At 56.9% G+C, this 16,781-nt stretch overlaps 4 protein-coding genes across 4 annotated transcripts; 3 read left to right on the top strand and 1 right to left on the bottom strand.

Annotated features, from left to right (window-relative positions):
* Positions 1-913: 913 nt before the first annotated feature.
* QBC33DRAFT_447757 (uncharacterized protein) lies at positions 914-4,407 on the top strand (the record flags this gene model as incomplete). The annotated part of the gene is made up of 5 exons (XM_060424442.1): positions 914-2,272; positions 2,342-3,179; positions 3,254-3,481; positions 3,538-3,867; positions 3,950-4,407. The coding sequence occupies 5 exons, from the start codon at positions 914-916 to the stop codon at positions 4,405-4,407; spliced, it is 3,213 nt and encodes a 1,070-aa protein (XP_060285399.1).
* A 3,130-nt stretch (positions 4,408-7,537) lies between these two features.
* On the top strand, positions 7,538-9,773 carry QBC33DRAFT_346036 (putative WSC domain protein). Its single transcript, XM_060423794.1, has 2 exons — positions 7,538-8,172; positions 8,246-9,773. The coding sequence occupies exons 1-2, from the start codon at positions 7,829-7,831 to the stop codon at positions 9,747-9,749; spliced, it is 1,848 nt and encodes a 615-aa protein (XP_060285398.1). The 5' UTR covers positions 7,538-7,828; the 3' UTR covers positions 9,750-9,773.
* Positions 9,774-10,699: 926 nt separating this feature from the next.
* On the top strand, positions 10,700-12,398 carry QBC33DRAFT_576979 (putative nol1 nop2 sun family protein; the record flags this gene model as incomplete). Its single annotated transcript, XM_060430956.1, has 3 exons — positions 10,700-10,903; positions 10,995-11,853; positions 11,926-12,398. The coding sequence occupies 3 exons, from the start codon at positions 10,700-10,702 to the stop codon at positions 12,396-12,398; spliced, it is 1,536 nt and encodes a 511-aa protein (XP_060285397.1).
* Positions 12,399-13,105: 707 nt separating this feature from the next.
* On the bottom strand, positions 13,106-16,419 carry QBC33DRAFT_557235 (P-loop containing nucleoside triphosphate hydrolase protein; the record flags this gene model as incomplete). The annotated part of the gene is made up of 3 exons (XM_060429790.1): positions 13,106-14,344; positions 14,414-15,985; positions 16,141-16,419. 3 exons carry the CDS (start codon positions 16,417-16,419, stop codon positions 13,106-13,108), a joined length of 3,090 nt encoding a protein of 1,029 aa, XP_060285396.1.
* Between the last annotated feature and the right edge of the window lie 362 nt (positions 16,420-16,781).

Raw genomic sequence — 16,781 nt, 5'->3', positions numbered from 1 at the left:
TTTCGACAGATGCCAAAGCAGAAGGCAAACTTGCTTAAAACGAGATGGAGGGCCCCATGCCACGAGGGTGAAGGCGAGGGCAGAAGGAGACGGGTTCGGATCCGCAGCGATGGTTGATTTTGTATTACCACCTTGGAACATAAACACGGCCTTTGGAGGTGGGAGGGTTTCTATGTAGACCGGGGGATTATCGAGGATTTTCTAGCGGTAATCCTTGCTACACAGCGTGTGCAGGCTTCCCAGCGAATTTTGGACGACGATAGCTATCGAGATCTACAGTTAAACAATGAAGCGTCAACATATATCTAGGCCGTGTTTTCGCAACAGGAATAATCTGCCGGAGTGGTTGGATACCGGTTGGATTACCACTTTGAAAACCAGTGTAGAACCTCCCATGCGCATGGAAGGGATGTAGACGAAATATTGTGAAATGAAGTGCGAACCTGCAGGTCACAAAGTTTTGTCGTTTGTGAAGATGGATATGTAACTGGAGTAGCCTCTCTCAGTTGTCTGCTTTACTAATCTGCAAACCCTTTATTTTGTTGCTGCAAACCTGACTTCAGAAAAACATATCAGTTTTCTTTTCCATGGGACTGCGAATTAAAAATCGAGAGATCAAACAAGTCTTACCTCATAATTTTGCAAACGGAAATTTAACGCTTCTCTTCACCTCAATTCCGCAACTTTCCAAGAAATGAGCCACCACATGGACCGCGGCACATTTCCGGAGCCTCACCCAAGTGGTCCATCCTCACTAACGTAGCTACCTTATTTATTGGCCTTCTCAGGCTGGCCGGCAGCCTCAATAGATCCAAACATGGCCGAACGAATGGATCTCGACCCACCGGCCGGCTCGCCGACTGCAGATGTGCGTACGCATGCAGGATTCGACGGATACAGCCACCATGGGCCAATGCAAGTGATAGCCCAGGCACACGGGAATGAGGGATACCAAGAAACTGGCCCGCGCGGCAGGATCCCGGACGACGAAGGCCAGAGCCGCGATGACCACGGCGATGGGGAAAGCGAGGTCTCGGACGTGGACTCGGACTACCTCGAGCTCAACGCCGAGACGGCCAAGCTCGACGCCAGCATCGAGGCCTTCCGGGCGGCCCAGCGCATGGGCAACGACGACGACGACTACACCGGCATCGGCATCGGCAGCGGCATCCGCACCCCGGCGGCTGGCGCTCCGGTGGCGGCGGCGGCAGCCAAGGCGAGCGGCAAACCGGTCCGGAAGGGGGGCAACAGGCGCGGCCCCCGCAAGGCGGCCAAGCCGTCGCCGGACATCCTGTACCGGCTCTCGCTGGCGACGGAGGCGTACCACGGGCGGCGGTACCAGGAGGCGCACGAGATGCTGGCCGAGATCATCCGCATCAACGCCGAGACGTTCGACGCCTGGACGCTGCTGTCGACCGTGTTCGAGGAGCAGGGGGACCGGCACGGCGCGCTCATGTGCCTCGTCGCGGCGGCACACCTGACCCCCAAGGTCGGGCGCATGTGGATCAACGCGGCGACGTACGCGCTCGACAGCCTCGACGCGCTCGGCGAGGGCAGCCGTGGCCGTGGCGAGGGCGGGGCCGGGGGCGAGGGTGAGGGTGATGACCAGGGCGATGACGGCAACGAGGGCGAGAGGAACGGCCTGCTGCAGACGGCGATGCAGTGCTACAGCGCGGCGGTGCGGGCCAACCCGGCGGACGTGGCGGCGCGCACGGGCAAGGCCGACGTGCTCATGACGCTGGGGCACGCCAGCCTGGCGGTGTCGCAGTACCAGCGGGCGCTGCGGCACCGGCCGCTCAACATCCGGACGGTACGCAACCTGGCCGACGTGGCGCTCGACGCGCGCGACCCGCGCCAGAGCAGCGCCGCGGCCATGGCGGCGTACCGGCGCGTCATCGACCACTGCCAGGCCGGCGCCACGACGTCGCTCGAGGAGGGCGACTTTGAGTGGTCCGACCTGCGCATCTACCTCGAGTTCTTCGCCATGCTGGAGCGCTGGGCCGACGCCGCGAGGGAGCTCAAGGAGGTCTCCCGCTGGCTGCTCGGCCGAAGGGAGGAGGCGCACCTCTGGGAGGGCGAGGGGGACGACGGCGGCGACCGGCTGCTGAGGGACGACAGGGAGTGGGACGTCCACGACAACAGGCGCATCTCCGTGCCCGGATACGAGCCCGCCCGGTTCCCGCTCGAGAGCTACGGTCTCGGCCTCCCCGTGGATCTGCGCGCGCGACTCTGCGTGTACCGGCTCAAGTTGGGTCAGGAGCATGAGGCGATGGTAAGCAAGCCTTTTTTTTGGCATCTTTGTCTGTTCCGGTCACTAATTTGGTGGCAACCAACCCCTTAGCTGCATCTCGAGCTGCTTGACCCCAAGGACGAGCAACCGCAAGACACACCGGCCTTGGAGAGGTTTAGAGATTTCCCCGACTGCCTGAAGGATGTCGGAGTCGCCCTGCTGGAGAGGGACCGGCCGGAGGAAGCTATGGGCTGCTTCGAGCTGTATCGGAGGATAGCCGCAGGGAGCGAGGATGTCCTCGTGGACAGCGACATGCTTGTCAGTCAGGGGCGCTGCTACCTCACTATGGGGGACAAGGCCGCGGCGGAGGAGTGCTTCATCGCCGCGATAGAGGAGGACGATGAGAACATTGATGCCCGGTTCGAGCTAGCCAAGATCTACGAGGGCGAGCAGGAGAAGGAAGGCCGCGAGGAGGCCTTCCTACTCGTCAACGAGGCCCTGAACCTGGAGGCCCAGCATGTCGAGGGCGCCGATGGAGCGCCGAAGAGGGCGCCCCGGAGACTGGCCCCGCACATGCCGGGGGAGCTCAGGAGGAGGGAGCGGATGATGAAGCCGCGCAAGGAGAGGAGGAGGATGAGGTACAGGCCCAGGCGGCTGGGCGACTCGGAGGAGAGGAGGAAATACGACCAGGAGCGGACGGCCGCCTTGAGCGAGAGGTATCGGCTATGCCTGAACCTGAAAGATCGACTGGGCAGCGGGGACACAGAGGCGATCAGCCCCTGGTTGGAGGCGGCAAAGGAGCTGGTCGACGACTTCAGGTCTTCAAAGGAGTTTTACCCTTGGGACATGTACGTCCGGTCCCAGGGGTTCGTGACCTACTTTGCAGACCAACAGGCCCCTCCACATGCCAACTCCAAGCTCATAGCAATGGCAGCCCGGCTCCAGCAGAGTAAGTTCTTCCACCTGGCAACCACTTACTGCCCCAAGGCAACCGGGAGCCCCGTTACTGACAGGGACCAACAGACCTCGCGCCCACAGAAGGGGAGGAACATTCCGTGGCACCCGTGATTATTCGCCACGAGCACCGCGGCATCCCGTTCAACGAGTGGCTCGACCTCTTCCTCGAGTATGCCATCAACCTCGCGTTCACACAACAGGCTCAGGAGTCGTACGAAATATGCACGTCGGCCAAGGACTCTGTGGTCTTCAAGTCGAAGGAGAATGCGTTTCTGATACACCTTACCCATGCGAGTGCGTACTTCCTAGACCCGCTCCCCCCAACCCATCATTTACTAACTCGGTCACAGCCTGCGCAGTGGTTTCCGGCGACGAGGAGCAGTGCGTGTCGGTGGCGCGGTTCTTCATGAGGGAGTACACGCACTGCACGGATTCGTACCGCATATTCGCCGCGCTGTGCCGGGTCTGCCAGGCCCCCGTGTCGTGGTACAGCTCCGGGCCGGCTCAGAAGTTCATCCTTCGACAGATTAGGCAAATGGACAGGGCTACGACTGCTTCGGGGCCCGACGGCGACGGCGACGGCACCGGGACCGGGACCGGCAACACCGACCTCGACGTGTGTCTCCTCACTATATATGGGCATATCATGTTTACCACGACCAGCTATACCTACGCACTGAGTAAGTGCCCCTCCTTCAATTCCCCTTCCATTACTGTCCTACCAAAGCAAAGATCAACTAACCCGGGCGCGGGAAAAAACAGGCTACTTCATGCGCGCCGCCTCCATCGACCCAGACAACCCAATGATCAACCTCAGCCTGGGTATAGCATACATCCACTACGCCCTCAAGCGCCAGGCGACGAACCGGCAGTACCTGCTGACGCAGGGCTTCGCCTTCCTGGCCCGGTACCACGGCCCGCGGTCACGTTCGGCGTCGGCGGCCGAGCGGCAGGAGGCGAACTTCAACATGGGCCGCGCGTACCACATCGTCGGGCTCGCGCCCCTCGCGGCCGAGTACTACGGCCGCGTGCTGGACGAGGCGCGGTCGGCGCGGGCGGCGGGAGGGGCCAGGGCCGGGACGCTGCTGGCGGGTGGCGGGGGGGAGGAGGAGGAGGAGATGCTCGTGCTGGAGGCGGCGTATAATCTCAAGACTATCTGCTTTGGTGCTGGGGACCTCGAGGGTGCTAGGGCGGTTACGGATGAGTGGCTTGTTTTGTGATACCCCATCTCTCTGTGCTTATTGTATGCGGTAGGTAGTCGTGGAGTTGCGGGGCTACGTCACAGCTTCGGGGGTCTGCTCTTTGGGCAGAAATAGAAGCAGAGAACCAAATTCCCCTAGCTTTCTGAGTAGGTGCGTGGCAAGCTGGGAGTAAGAGTGGGGAGATTGTGAGAAGTCAGGCTAATAAGAATTCCCCATATACCATCAACTCCAGTCCGTGATCACGCCCCCTCCTGAGGTAGCCCCTTTTTGGACGACAATTCTTTTTGTCCGAGAACTAAGATCCGATGGGATTTGTTCCGAGCCCCCAAACCCTGTGCTGCGAATCTCATTAAGGTATGTATGTATGTATGTATGTATGTATGTATGTATGTATGTATGTATGTATGTATGTATGTATGTATGTATGTATGTATGTATGTATGTATGTATGCACGTGGGGCGAGTAGGCAGTTGCTAGTGGGTTACGTTGGGCAATAATGCATGCCGGGCCGAGGTGGGCATGCCACGGGCTGGAATGGAAGTCCAAAAAATGATCACTCTGCAGAAGACATATGACTCTGCACTCCATTCCTTAGGACTGTGGGTTTCAGCACCGCGGACAGGGGCCTCAAGGGGTCCAACGTCGTGTGCTTCACCATATTGCAGAGGGACAAATGTGATACTTCTAATAAGGCGTCGCGAATTTTTGCAGCCAACGAGACCATGCGTTGTAAACCAAGAAAAGGAAAAGCATCCTTGAAGATGGCCCTACGACTAAGCCGTGCCAGCATCTGTGATGAGGGGACGGACGGACTGCAACGCCACCACTGCTGGCGGCGGCTGTGGCCATCGACGCACTGCCGTGTCTTACTTCCACAGCACGAGCGTGGAATCACGGCTTCGACCCACACGTAACACAGCACCGAGAATCACATCTCCGCATCCACGCTCTTGGCCTGGAGAGGGTGCCCCATGGCTGAGAATTGAGGCCTGGAGTGGTTGGTTTCGCTGGTCACCTGGGAGTATGCCAACACCCCAGGCCTCTTCTTGCTTCTCGTCTCAAGATGAGCAAGGCAGCGGGAGGTTGGCTGCCGTCGGCGGGGTCGTGAGAAGAGGTAGACAAGTGGTCATCAGCCACGTCGTTTCAGAGAAACGGAAAGGAGAATGGTTGGGAAGTTGGGAAATACCTTGAAAAATGAAGAAAAACAAACACGGCGGAAGCACCCTGTACCCGAGCGCACCAATATCAACAATTTGATCATGTTATGTGGACGCCACTATGCAAAGGCGGGATTCCAGCACTTGCTTCTCATACGCCAGCCCATTCCTTTTCCCTAGACCTCGTCTCGAGCTAACAAGTCGCAGTAAGCCACACGTCTCTTTGCGATGCTGCTGGCGCTGTGCTGTTAAAAAAATAAAAAAAAAATAAAAAGAAATCCATTCCTTGTATGGAGCCCTAGCCAATGTCTCTCTACGACTTTAACTAGGTAGTCGGAACAAACCACTAAGAAGTTTATAATACAAACGCAAGGGAGGGAAGGACGTTTGGGGAAGGGGAACAGGGAGTTCCCCCAGTAGAAAAACACGCAAATAATTCACGATCTGTACTATGTAAAAAAACAAAGAAGCGTGGAAAGTTGGCCGCCACAGGTTTCAAGTCGCGGCTACTTGCCGAGATTTAGACATATACCAGCCCTACAACAGGTTCTGATGGAAACGAATTGGTGATGATCAGCGTCAAACGGAACATGGCCGTCGATCAATCAGCGGATCGGAAACCGGCAGAGCCCCGGGGGTGGGGGGCACGCTTCTCCGAGGGCACGTTGCGGGGTCGAGGCCGTTAAGCTTAACCGCGCTGATCTCTCGGATGGCATCGGGGTCGAGGGGTGGATTGGCAGAGATCAATGCCTTTTCCAGGCCGTGACCTGGGCCAACCGCGCGCGAAACTGCCGTCGTGATGTATCGTGCAGGGAGGAAATTCCTCGCACAGGCAGGCTCAGGCTCTGCCCTGATCTGGCCCGAACGCACCGACCCAGAAAAGGGATGAGCTGAAGTCGTTCTTCGAATGCCACGAGAGGCGCAGATTAGCGTGTTTCAGGAGAAGCCTCCACACTTTTAGCTCCCAACCCAACCAGTTCTGGAGGGTTCTGTTCGGATGAACTCTTACTCTCGCCACTGTATGATATCTGACAAAAAAAGTTGAAACCCTGCAATTTCTAGAGATGACAACTCCCATTGCTGCTGTTGGGAAGATGAATCAAGCGGGCCGGGAGATGAACGGATTTCATCTACACTACCTAGTTGCTTACCAGATAACTCGATCAACCTGTGCCTATGCTTAGCCCTGTGTAACGTTCGCACGCCTGTCATTGGACGCCTCAAGCGGCTCGTGGTCAGCGGCCGCTGCTTCCCAGGAACAGAACAGGTCAATTTATACCCCCCTGTAATATGCAGGTACAAACTGCGAAGGAGGAAACACCTACCTAATTACGTGTAGAACAACATCCATGACGGATTACAGACCAGGAGTACGACCAAGAATCAGCTCGACTTCCAATGCTGCGGTTTACCGCCCAACTCCCGCCCCGGCGAGCCAACCATCTGGACTGGGCTGGCGCCGGGTCGCTTCCTGACAGGCCACTGCACCTGCATCTGCCATGTAGACAAAGAGCCACAAGCCACGTCGATTGTGACCGTGGAAACTGGAAAGTGGACATGCCCGCAGCCAAGGAAACAAAACCAACCATCCCAAGGAATCCCGACGTTCTGCACCCACCTGATTATGCCTATTTGGGGCCATCTAGAACCACTTAGTCTGTTTGATGCCAAAGCCAGGGGGGGCTCCATGGCCCACATGCAAGGGTAACTTAGCAGTACACGCCGCCGAGCGTGACCGCCGGTGCCATCACCCTTGAACCTGCATCTGCATATGCAGGCATCGCGACCACCACCCTAATGCGTACGAAAAATGGCCTGTCCACCATGGCGCCCAGAGGCTGGGCAGTGGGCACACGATTTAATAAAATCCCCTCTCCCTGCCACTGCCAGCAATTCTTCTCTCCCTTCCCTCCGTCCTGCTGGTTACTCACTCACCTGGGCTTCGTGTCATTCACTTCTTTTGAGCGTTGTCTCATCCACTACCTTCATTTGACCACTCTCCTTCACACCACTGAGCTGCTGAGACTGCCCAGAGCGTCCTGTCTTTTACCTTGACCCCTTTCCCATTCTTTCAAGCAACAAAATATCAACGAGGCCATTCTCACTATCGAGTCCGAGATACTCTAGTGATCGCCCATTGTCCTTCCTTCTTGCATATCCTGGCAACTTGCGACGTCGTATACGACCAACATCCCAGGCACAGCCCTACCAGCGACTTACAGAGAAACCGATACCCCACCCTCCTTTGAACCTAAACACACAGCCCGTTAAAGCCGCGATCATGCAGCTTGCCACCGTTTTGGCATCGCTCATTGGCGCTGCCGCTGCCATCGGGGACAAGCGCACGTTCGCTGTGCTGCGTCACCATGGAGATGGCCCGCTCATGACCGGTCGGGTCGATCCTATTATCAATCCCGGCACCGTTGGAAGCCACGTCCATACCGTCATGGGGGCAAGCAACTTCGGCATGAACTCGACAGGTGCGGACCTGCGCAAATCCAGGTGCACTACGGCCCTGATCAAGGGCGACCTGAGTGCCTACTGGTTCCCAAGACTCTACTTTGAGGACCCCAAGGACGGCCACTTTGAACCCGTCGAGATGTTCTACATGAACGTCTATTACTTGTAAGTTAGCACGATGAGATATCCCCCTTCAGCCGGTGTATATATATGTTGCTGACCTACGGTCTTTTCTTAGCTTTGAGGCCACCAATGACAAGATCGTCTCTTTCCCGGTTGGCCTGAGGATGGTGAGCGGAGACGCCATGACCAGAGATCCTCCAAACAGGGACGGAACCCAGAACCTCGACCCTTCCAAGGGCCCTGTCAATCCCCTCCAGTGGACGTGCCCCCGTAGCAACTTCAACCCCCCTAGCTGGCCTGCCGGCTCTGACGGTACCAAGGGCGGCATTCAGGACCCGAACAATCAGGGCTCCGGCGTGGGCTTCCCCTTCGCAAACTGTGACGGCTACGCGTCTCCTCTCCGAATGGACCTCCACTTCCCTTCTTGCTACAACCCCGCTGCCGGTCTCGAGAACTTCAAATCCAACATGGCCTTCCCGACGGATGCTGGTAATGGCAAGCAGGACTGCCCGAAGGGCTGGGTTCACGTCCCGCATATCTTCTATGAGGTCTATTGGAACACCCCCAAGTTCCAGGACCGGTGGACCCAGAACGCCGGGTCTCAACCCTTCATCCTTGCCAACGGCGACCGAACCGGCTACTCGGGACACGGCGATTTTATTTCCGGCTGGGATGAGACTGTTCTGCAGAAGATCATCGATACATGTGATGCCGGCTCAGCTGGCATGGACAAGTGCCCCACGATTATTGGCGGTCTCAATGACCAGGCCCCCTCGTGCAACATCAATTCTCCCGTCAACGAGGTCATCGATGGTGTCTTGGCGAAGCTGCCAGGTGACAACCCGGCGTCTGGCTGGGGTGTTGGCTCGGCTCCCAAGCCTCCCGCTTCCTCCAAGCCTCCCGCTTCTTCCAAGGCCCCCACTTCCTCCAAGCCCGCCTCCACCAAGCCCGCCTCCAACCCCCGACCCGCCAGTTCCTCTACCACCAGCGCCGCTGCTCAGAAGACCAGCCTCCCTGCCGGCAATGCCATAGTAGATCCCGTCCCAGCCAAGATTCCTACAGATCCTAGCTCGAAGAAGCCCACCAGTACCGCTCCTCCGGCCCCTCCCGCTCAGATCACTAAGGCGGCCAAACCAAGCAGTACCACCGTTGGCGGCAACGTCGAAACCGTGTGGGAGACTGTTACCGACTGGAAGACGGTGACCGTCTACGCTGGCTCTAAGCCCACCGCTGCTCCCGGTGCAGCGCTGCCCGATGTTGCAGGCTTCAAATACGCAGGCTGCTTCAAGGATGCATCGAACCGTGTCCTGGCCGGTGAGATCCGGCCCAACTTAGGAAGGGTCACGAACACCCTGTGCATCGACCATTGCAGGAGCAAGGGATGGGCCCTAGCCGGCACCGAGTACGGTGGCCAGTGCTACTGCGGCAACGAGCTCGTCGGCTCCCAATTGCAGGAGGAGTCCCTCTGCAACATGCCTTGCGAGGGCGACGAAGGGGAGACTTGTGGAGGCGGCTGGAGCCTGAGTGTTTACTCTGCAGACGGCTCGGCCAACACCAAGCGCCACCTCCACAACCACCTCGCCTACCACCGCCGTGCGCCCTCCGTCCGTCGCAGATGAATGCCCAATCGGCAACCCGCTTAGACCAACATAACCTTCGCTCCACTCTCAGGGATCTGTGAACGGCTCCCTGGCGACGTGGATATCTTGTTTTACTGCACGCCATTTCCGGCATTGGGCGTTGTCAGACGCAATAGACTTTTCAGGGCCTGGGGCTGTTTTCGCAAAGGAAGGCCGGAACAAAAGAGCATCATTCCCAGCAGAGGCGATGGTTCTGGTTGGTTGGATGGGAATACTCCGCTTCATGATGCTATGAAACTTCTCTTCTTGCGATTGTCCCTGTTGAGGGACTAGCCCATTTTTTTCGACATCAAAATACTTCGCTTCGAAATACTGTATCATTTAGGTACCACGTTTTTATCTTCACTTCATAGGACAGGGAGCAAGTGGCAAGGAGGTAGTCACCGAGATTTTGGTGGTTGCCGTTTGTTCATCTTGCCCTTTGGCCGTTTGCCCGACAGGAAAAGGGATTCTCTACTTTCTGATACCAGCTTCTCGAGATAGAAGAAGGAAATCATCTGGCTTGGTTCAGCGGAATACAAATATTCCAACTGCTGCTTCTATCGTCCCTTTGCGTAAACTCTGTGACAGTATAGACGTAGCCAGTTGACAACTGGGAAAGGTCAGTCTTCTCAGGTCAAAAACAACATCTAAGATAGAGTGCCTCGATAATATTTCTGGATTACCTTCTCCTTCCTGCCGTTCCAGTTGTAGCTACAACACTGAGGTGGTTACATACCCCTATTTGTGCGTGATCCGGACCTCTCGATATTTGCATATATGTCACATACACATCCAGCTACATCCAATAAATGCATAAACACCGGTTTTGTTACTTGCGCAAAATATCGTCCAAGCTTCTAAAGACATGATTGAGAAAAGATACCTCCCATAAGTTCAAGTTGGACTATATTCTTGCCACTGTCGACTCTGGACATTCGTCTTGAGACATGTCTCTGTACCACGAGGCATCCGCCGTTCTCTCCCAGCCGGCGTCGGAGGGCGGTGGCAGCCTCAAATCAAGAATATATGGGAAGAAGGATCTGAAATCTCCACCAGCCCAGTTATACGCTCTCGCGCTCGAGACATGTAAATGGAGTGGCCTGCTCAAGGAGGTCATCGAGGCATCCGGCATCCTACAACTCGAACGAAAAGTGAGTATTTTTTTCCGAGGCCTGTATAACCTCGCCCTCCGGATCTTGGTCTTGCCCTTTGTAGACAGACCTTTACTGACCCTCGCCGTAGCTCACCCCCGTACTATCTCTCCTCCTTGTTCATGATTTCTTGCTTTCCAAGGGTGGCATCGCGCTCCCCCAGTCCCACGGCCTGCGGGCGTCCATCGAGCGCCACAAGGCCAGGTTAAACTCTGAATTCACCCGCGCGCGCCTGCGCAGGAAGTTGGCCTCAGTCGAAGCCCTCCGCGCCCAAGTCGAGGCGGAGTCGCGGACCGGGCCCGTCCACCCCCGCTGGATCCGGATCAACACCCTCAAGACGACGCTCCGCGACCAGCTGGAGACGACCTTTGCGGGCTTCGAGGCCGTCTCCTCGGTGCGCGACATCCTCGCCGGCGCCGAGAGGGCCATCTGCCTCGACCCTAACGTCCCGGACCTGGTCGCCCTGTCCCCCGGGACAGACTTCACCAAGACCGACGCCTACAGGTCCGGCGCCATCATCCTGCAGGACAAGGCGTCCTGCTTCCCGGCCCTCCTGCTCGACCCGGCCTCCCTGGACGGCGGCGACGTCGTCGACTCGTGCGCCGCGCCTGGGAACAAGACGACACACCTGGCCGCCCTGGTGAGCGGTAGCAGCAGCAGCAGCAGCAGCTCCGGTGGCGACGGCGCCGCGGGGAACCCGCCGCGGCCGCGGAAGATATTCGCGTTCGAGAAGGACAAAGCCCGGGCGGCGACGCTGGAGAGGATGGTGCAGCTCGCCGGGGCCGACCACCTCGTCCGCGTCGGCGGGGGGCAGGACTTCCTCAAGGTGGACCCCAAATCGGACGCGTACAGGGGCGTCCGCGCCCTGCTCCTCGACCCCAGCTGCTCGGGCAGCGGCATCGTGGGGCGCGACGAGATGCCCGAGCTCCACCTGCCCGATCTCGCCGGCGGCGCCACCACCGCCAAGGGGCAGCAGGCGGGGAAGGGGAAGAAGAAGAAGAAGCCCAAGGCGGAAGAAGCAGCAGCAGCAGCAGCAGCAACGGACAACCGGAAGCGCAAGCGGACCGACGACTCAACCGCCAAGCCGGAAGCGGGCGTCCTGGTGGACGACGACGGCGAGCCCGTGGCGGTGTCCTCGGGCCCGGAGCTCCGGGCGCGCATCGACGCGCTCGCGGCGTTCCAGCTCGGGCTCGTGCTGCACGCGCTCTCGTTCCCGGCGGCCGAGCGGGTGGTGTACTCGACGTGCTCGGTGCACGCGCGCGAGAACGAGGAGGTGGTTCTGGCGGCGCTGCGGTCCGACGTCGCGAGGCGGCGCGGGTGGAGGGTCCGCCGCCGCGCCGAGCAGGTCCCCGGGATGCGCGATTGGCCCGTCAGGGGGGACGTCGGGGCCTGTGGCGGGGACGAGGCCGTTGCTGGGGCGTGCATACGGACGTATAAGGATGATGGGCGCGGGGTCATGGGGTTCTTTGTGGTTGCGTTTGTCCGCGATGTGTGAGGGGTTGGCCGATCAGAGTGTTGCCTGGCGGGCACGCCCTAAATCAGAGCTGCTGGTCTGAAGTCTACAGTGTTTGGGGTGGCTTAGACAGATGACAGCTCACATATCTTCGGCAAAAGGTCACATCACGAGGGAGCCGCCCCTTGAACCAGCAATGCTGGGGGCTGGGGTTTTACGGGTAATTTTTGCTACTCAGCACACCTCAGATGGCGACCGGATGGAGGCTGGCCAGGCATACGCTCCATCTCGACGGCGGCGAAGGGGACGGCGCAATACCCCGTTGGGTGTAGACGTACAATGGTGGCAGCCTGAACGTCTCGAAACTTTATTTGGAGATATGAAGCAGACGGCTGATAGCAATATCAGGAGCGCCCTACTCTGCAAAGTGGGAAGCCATAGCCTACCACATATGTCGATAGCATCACAGAAGTAGTCCTACATTACGGACACCCAAGTACACAGAGGATATGAATTCCATGTTCCAGAAGGCACAACCGGGCTTAGTGGGCACCCAGAATGGTGTGCTGCTAGCGATGTGTTTTGAATCCCATCAGGTCGACGTGAGGGAGAGAGGTATGGACTTACTGAGCATCTAAGAAAACAACTACGGGAACATCGAGTAGAAAACCATGCGCAGAGAAATAGCCGTCGGATTCCTCCATGGAACAACACTGACCATTGGCTCATAGCAACGTCGCATATCCCTTTTACCCCCAGGTACCGCCGCCGCCGCCCCTGCCGCCCCTGCGCTGCGCCGACAGCCGCCAGTCGTCCTCGCCAGCAAACTTGTTGTACAAGGGCTGTATCCGCTCCTGCTGCCGTCGCTTCGACATGGTGCCACCCGTCCCCGCCACCTTGAAGAAGGTCGGCGCTGCCTCGACAAGCCACTTTGGCTCGATGCTTGTGGTCCATCGCATATACTCGCGCGTCGTGAGCAAAAGTTCGTGATAAACCACCCACTCGGCCTGTTTTCCAAACAGCGCTGACGACGGATGCACATAGACTGGAGTGCCCTCGATGAGGGTCTTGTAGCACCCAGATCCACCATCAGCCTCCCTCCGTGCTGCATTGCGAAAGAAGCCAGCACATAAGGCTCGGCGCACCTGCTCTGTCTTACGGCCACACGAAACAACTGGGTGACGGTACCGCTCCATAATCTTGGCAAGCTGTTCCCGCACATCCTTGGCCCGTCTCATTGACCGCGCCTGAATGAAGTTTTCAAAGCACCAAGAGCTTGAGTAGCTATTCTGCTTCCACGAATTGTATATGTTCAGCAGCGTCAGGTGGTCGCCATGTGGGTCATGGAACTTGGCCTTCTTCTGATCAGCCTGTGCCTGTTTTTCCTTCGGCCGGTAGAAGACATTGACCAGACTCAGCATGGCTACAATAGAGAGTATCTCGTCTGAGCAGCCTAGCTCTCCTGCTGCAATTAGGACCTTGGCAAGCGATGGTTCCATGGGAAAGTCGGCCATTTTACGGCCTAGCCGTGTCAAGAGTCCCTCATCGTCAAGGGCACTCAGTGCATAGAGCTCTTCAAGAGCTGTCAGCATTGTGTTGATAGGTGGTGGGTCCATGAAGTCAAAGTGTAGAAGGTCGTTGATACCCATTGCCTTAAGCATCAGGATTGTCATACATAGGCTCTGGCGTTGAATATCAGGTATTGTTGATGGCAGCATCTCTGACTGGTATGCTGCTTCTGTGTATAGCCTGAAGCATTTGCCTGGTCCAGTTCGGCCAGCACGGCCAGCTCGCTGGTTGGCTTGTGCTTGCGAGATTGGCGTAATGATAAGCGAGTCCATGCCTAGCTTTGGATCATACATGTTCTGCTTGACAAAGCCTGAGTCCACAACGTAGTGGATGTAATCGATGGTGATAGATGTTTCGGCAATGTTGGTGGCAATGACAACCTTTCGGGTGCCTGGAGGTGCTGGCTCAAATATACGGCTCTACATTTCGGTAGGCAGTCCTGAATAAACAGGGAGGATAATCAGCTCTGGGACATTTGGCCCTAAAACCTTTATCCGTTCGTACAGGATCTCGCAGGCTGTATCGATTTCCTCCTGTCCTGTTAAAAACAAGAGGATATCGCCAGATGGCTCTGTCAGGTGAATCTGCATGACAGTAACAAGAGCAGCATCAAGATAGTCTGACTCAGGTTCTTGCGAGTACAGAATTTCGACAGGGAATGTGCGGCCTGGGATAGTGAAGATTGGGGAGTGGTTGAAGTAAGATGAGAACTTCTCAGCGTTGAGAGTAGCAGATGTGACAATCACTTTGAGATCTGACCGCCTCTTCAACGTTTTCTTGAGTAGCGCAAAGAGGACATCTGTGGCAATAGTCCGCTCATGTGCCTCATCAAGCATGATAACAGAGTATCTCTTGAGGTCTGGGTCTAGCAGGATCTCGCGCTGAAGCATGCCGTCTGTCATGTACTTGATCTTGGTAGCCAGGCTGGTGCAGTCCTCGAATCGAATCGAATAGCCAACTTCCTCGCCTAAGATGCAGCCAACCTCTTCAGCTACACGCTTAGCTACTGACATGGCAGCCACACGGCGAGGCTGTGTGCATCCAATGATGCCATTGTTTGTAAAGCCTGCCTCAGCCAGATACTGCGTCATCTGCGTTGTCTTGCCAGAGCCAGTCTCACCAACCACAATGAGAATCTGATGTTGTTGTACAGCCTCAATCAGCCGACTTCGGAAGGCAAAAACTGGGAGAGATTCTCGCTGCTGCTTAATCGTCATATCCGTCCGCTTTCCATATGACTGGTCTTTTGGTTGGACTGCGCGTTTCCACTCTGGAATGCTATCGGATTTTGCAATGTTGGCTTTGGCGCTTCTCAGGTCGCTGGCAAATTTGCGCTTGTCTGGATCTGCCATTGGATCATTCCACTGAGAAAAGAGGTCTATCTTTTCCTCCGTGTCAGCAGCTGCTTCAGCCTCTTGCTGTCGCAGCTCCTTTCTCTCTTTTGCCAGCACAGCACTGGACGTGGCAGCCCGATTCAACGACCCATCAGGAGCCTTGACAACGCGGATAGGCGACAGCTCCAGAGACTGCTTTGTTTGGCCAGCGAGGAACGGCGGCTCTTCCTCTCTGACCTCAATGTCGAGGTCTTCTTCCAGCTCCATCTCGCCATCGCCACCGAGCATGTAATCCTCTTCCAGGTTGGGGTAGTCTGAAGCCTTTGCAACCCCAGATGCGATGAGTTGGCGAATCTCCCACCTCTCAGGAGACGTCATTCTCTTCTTTTGTCGTTTTGCAGGATCGGGGTTTGGGGGTGCAGCATCGGTGTGTTCGCTCTTGCCTCCACCCAGAGGCTGCATGTTAGCACCGGAACCGAAACTCGGTGCAAGGTCCTGGCCTGTCGCCTGATCAACGTCCTTCATCGACAGCCCGACTCTTGTGCCATCCATGCTAATGACCTTGGCCTTGACAGGTTGTCCACGTTCGACCAAGTCCGACGGGTGATTGATCCGCCCGTCTACCAGCCGTGAAACATGAACGAGCCCATCCACTTTCCCCTTGACGCCGTGGAGGTTCACAAAAGCGCCAAAGTCCTTGATGCCCGTCACGTGGCCGTCATAAATCTTGTGCAGCACAGGAGCGTCGTCCACTTCTGTTGGTGGCCGGCGGGTGGCTCGTCATACTCGTCCCTGTTATAGTCCCTGCTCCTCTGCGTGTCGCGCTCTGGAGTACAGCTTCTCGAGCGTCGGTTCCTCAGTGTTGTGGGATTCCGACTTACACTGCGACTGCGGTCTCGTTTCCGCGCCTGATGTTTTCCCTTGCAGTTTTTCGGCTCCAGAGCTTCCAGCATAGCCAGGGTGTCGTCAATAGAATCCAGAACTGGCGCCTTATCCGGCAGTGCCAGACCGGAGAAGACTTGAGCTTTCTCGTCGACGGACCGCTGATTGTCAGGTTCGTCATGTTTGGCGGCCGTCTTTGCCTTCATGGTCGGATGCATCAATCGAACGAGCCGGTCGATGCTTTCGATCAGGCTGGGAGGGAAGGAATCGCCGCCCATTTCGGTCATCTTCCGTGACTCGTTGCAAATATTCTATCCCCCGTTGTTTGAACAGATAAGCAAGGCTAGATAGCACTTATCACACCATGAGCTTTGTCCCTGCCATCGTATCATCCGAAAGCACTTTATGGAAGCATGGGAGATATTGAGTATCACCATCTGCATTTTGGCAGATTTGGCCACAGCGGGCGTTCTTCGAAATCGACATATATTCCGTGACGAGAAAATACTTACCAGATGGATCACTAAGGAGAGTCGATCCAGTTGTGAAAGACACGATCGTTCTTATAACACACTTTCGGCGCTGCTCTGGGTTGAGCGCACGTCAGGCAGTCGGAGAAGTCGAACGCCAAGCCCTTTAC

This window comes from Phialemonium atrogriseum (assembly GCF_030411735.1).
Source record: "Phialemonium atrogriseum strain 8032-3 unplaced genomic scaffold QBC33scaffold_7, whole genome shotgun sequence".
In the NCBI taxonomy this organism is placed as follows: domain Eukaryota; kingdom Fungi; phylum Ascomycota; class Sordariomycetes; order Cephalothecales; family Cephalothecaceae; genus Phialemonium; species Phialemonium atrogriseum.
The sequence above is the reverse complement of the archived record's forward strand: the minus strand, read 5'-3'. Positions and strand labels throughout refer to the sequence as shown.

Excerpts from the sequence above, each read along its gene's own strand:
- QBC33DRAFT_346036 (XM_060423794.1), top strand. The coding sequence starts at position 7,829 with ATGCAGCTTGCCACCGTTTTGGCATCGCTCATTGGCGCTGCCGCTGCC. Across the intron at positions 8,173-8,245 it reads TACATGAACGTCTATTACTT|CTTTGAGGCCACCAATGACA; the intron begins GTAAGTTAGCAC and ends GTCTTTTCTTAG.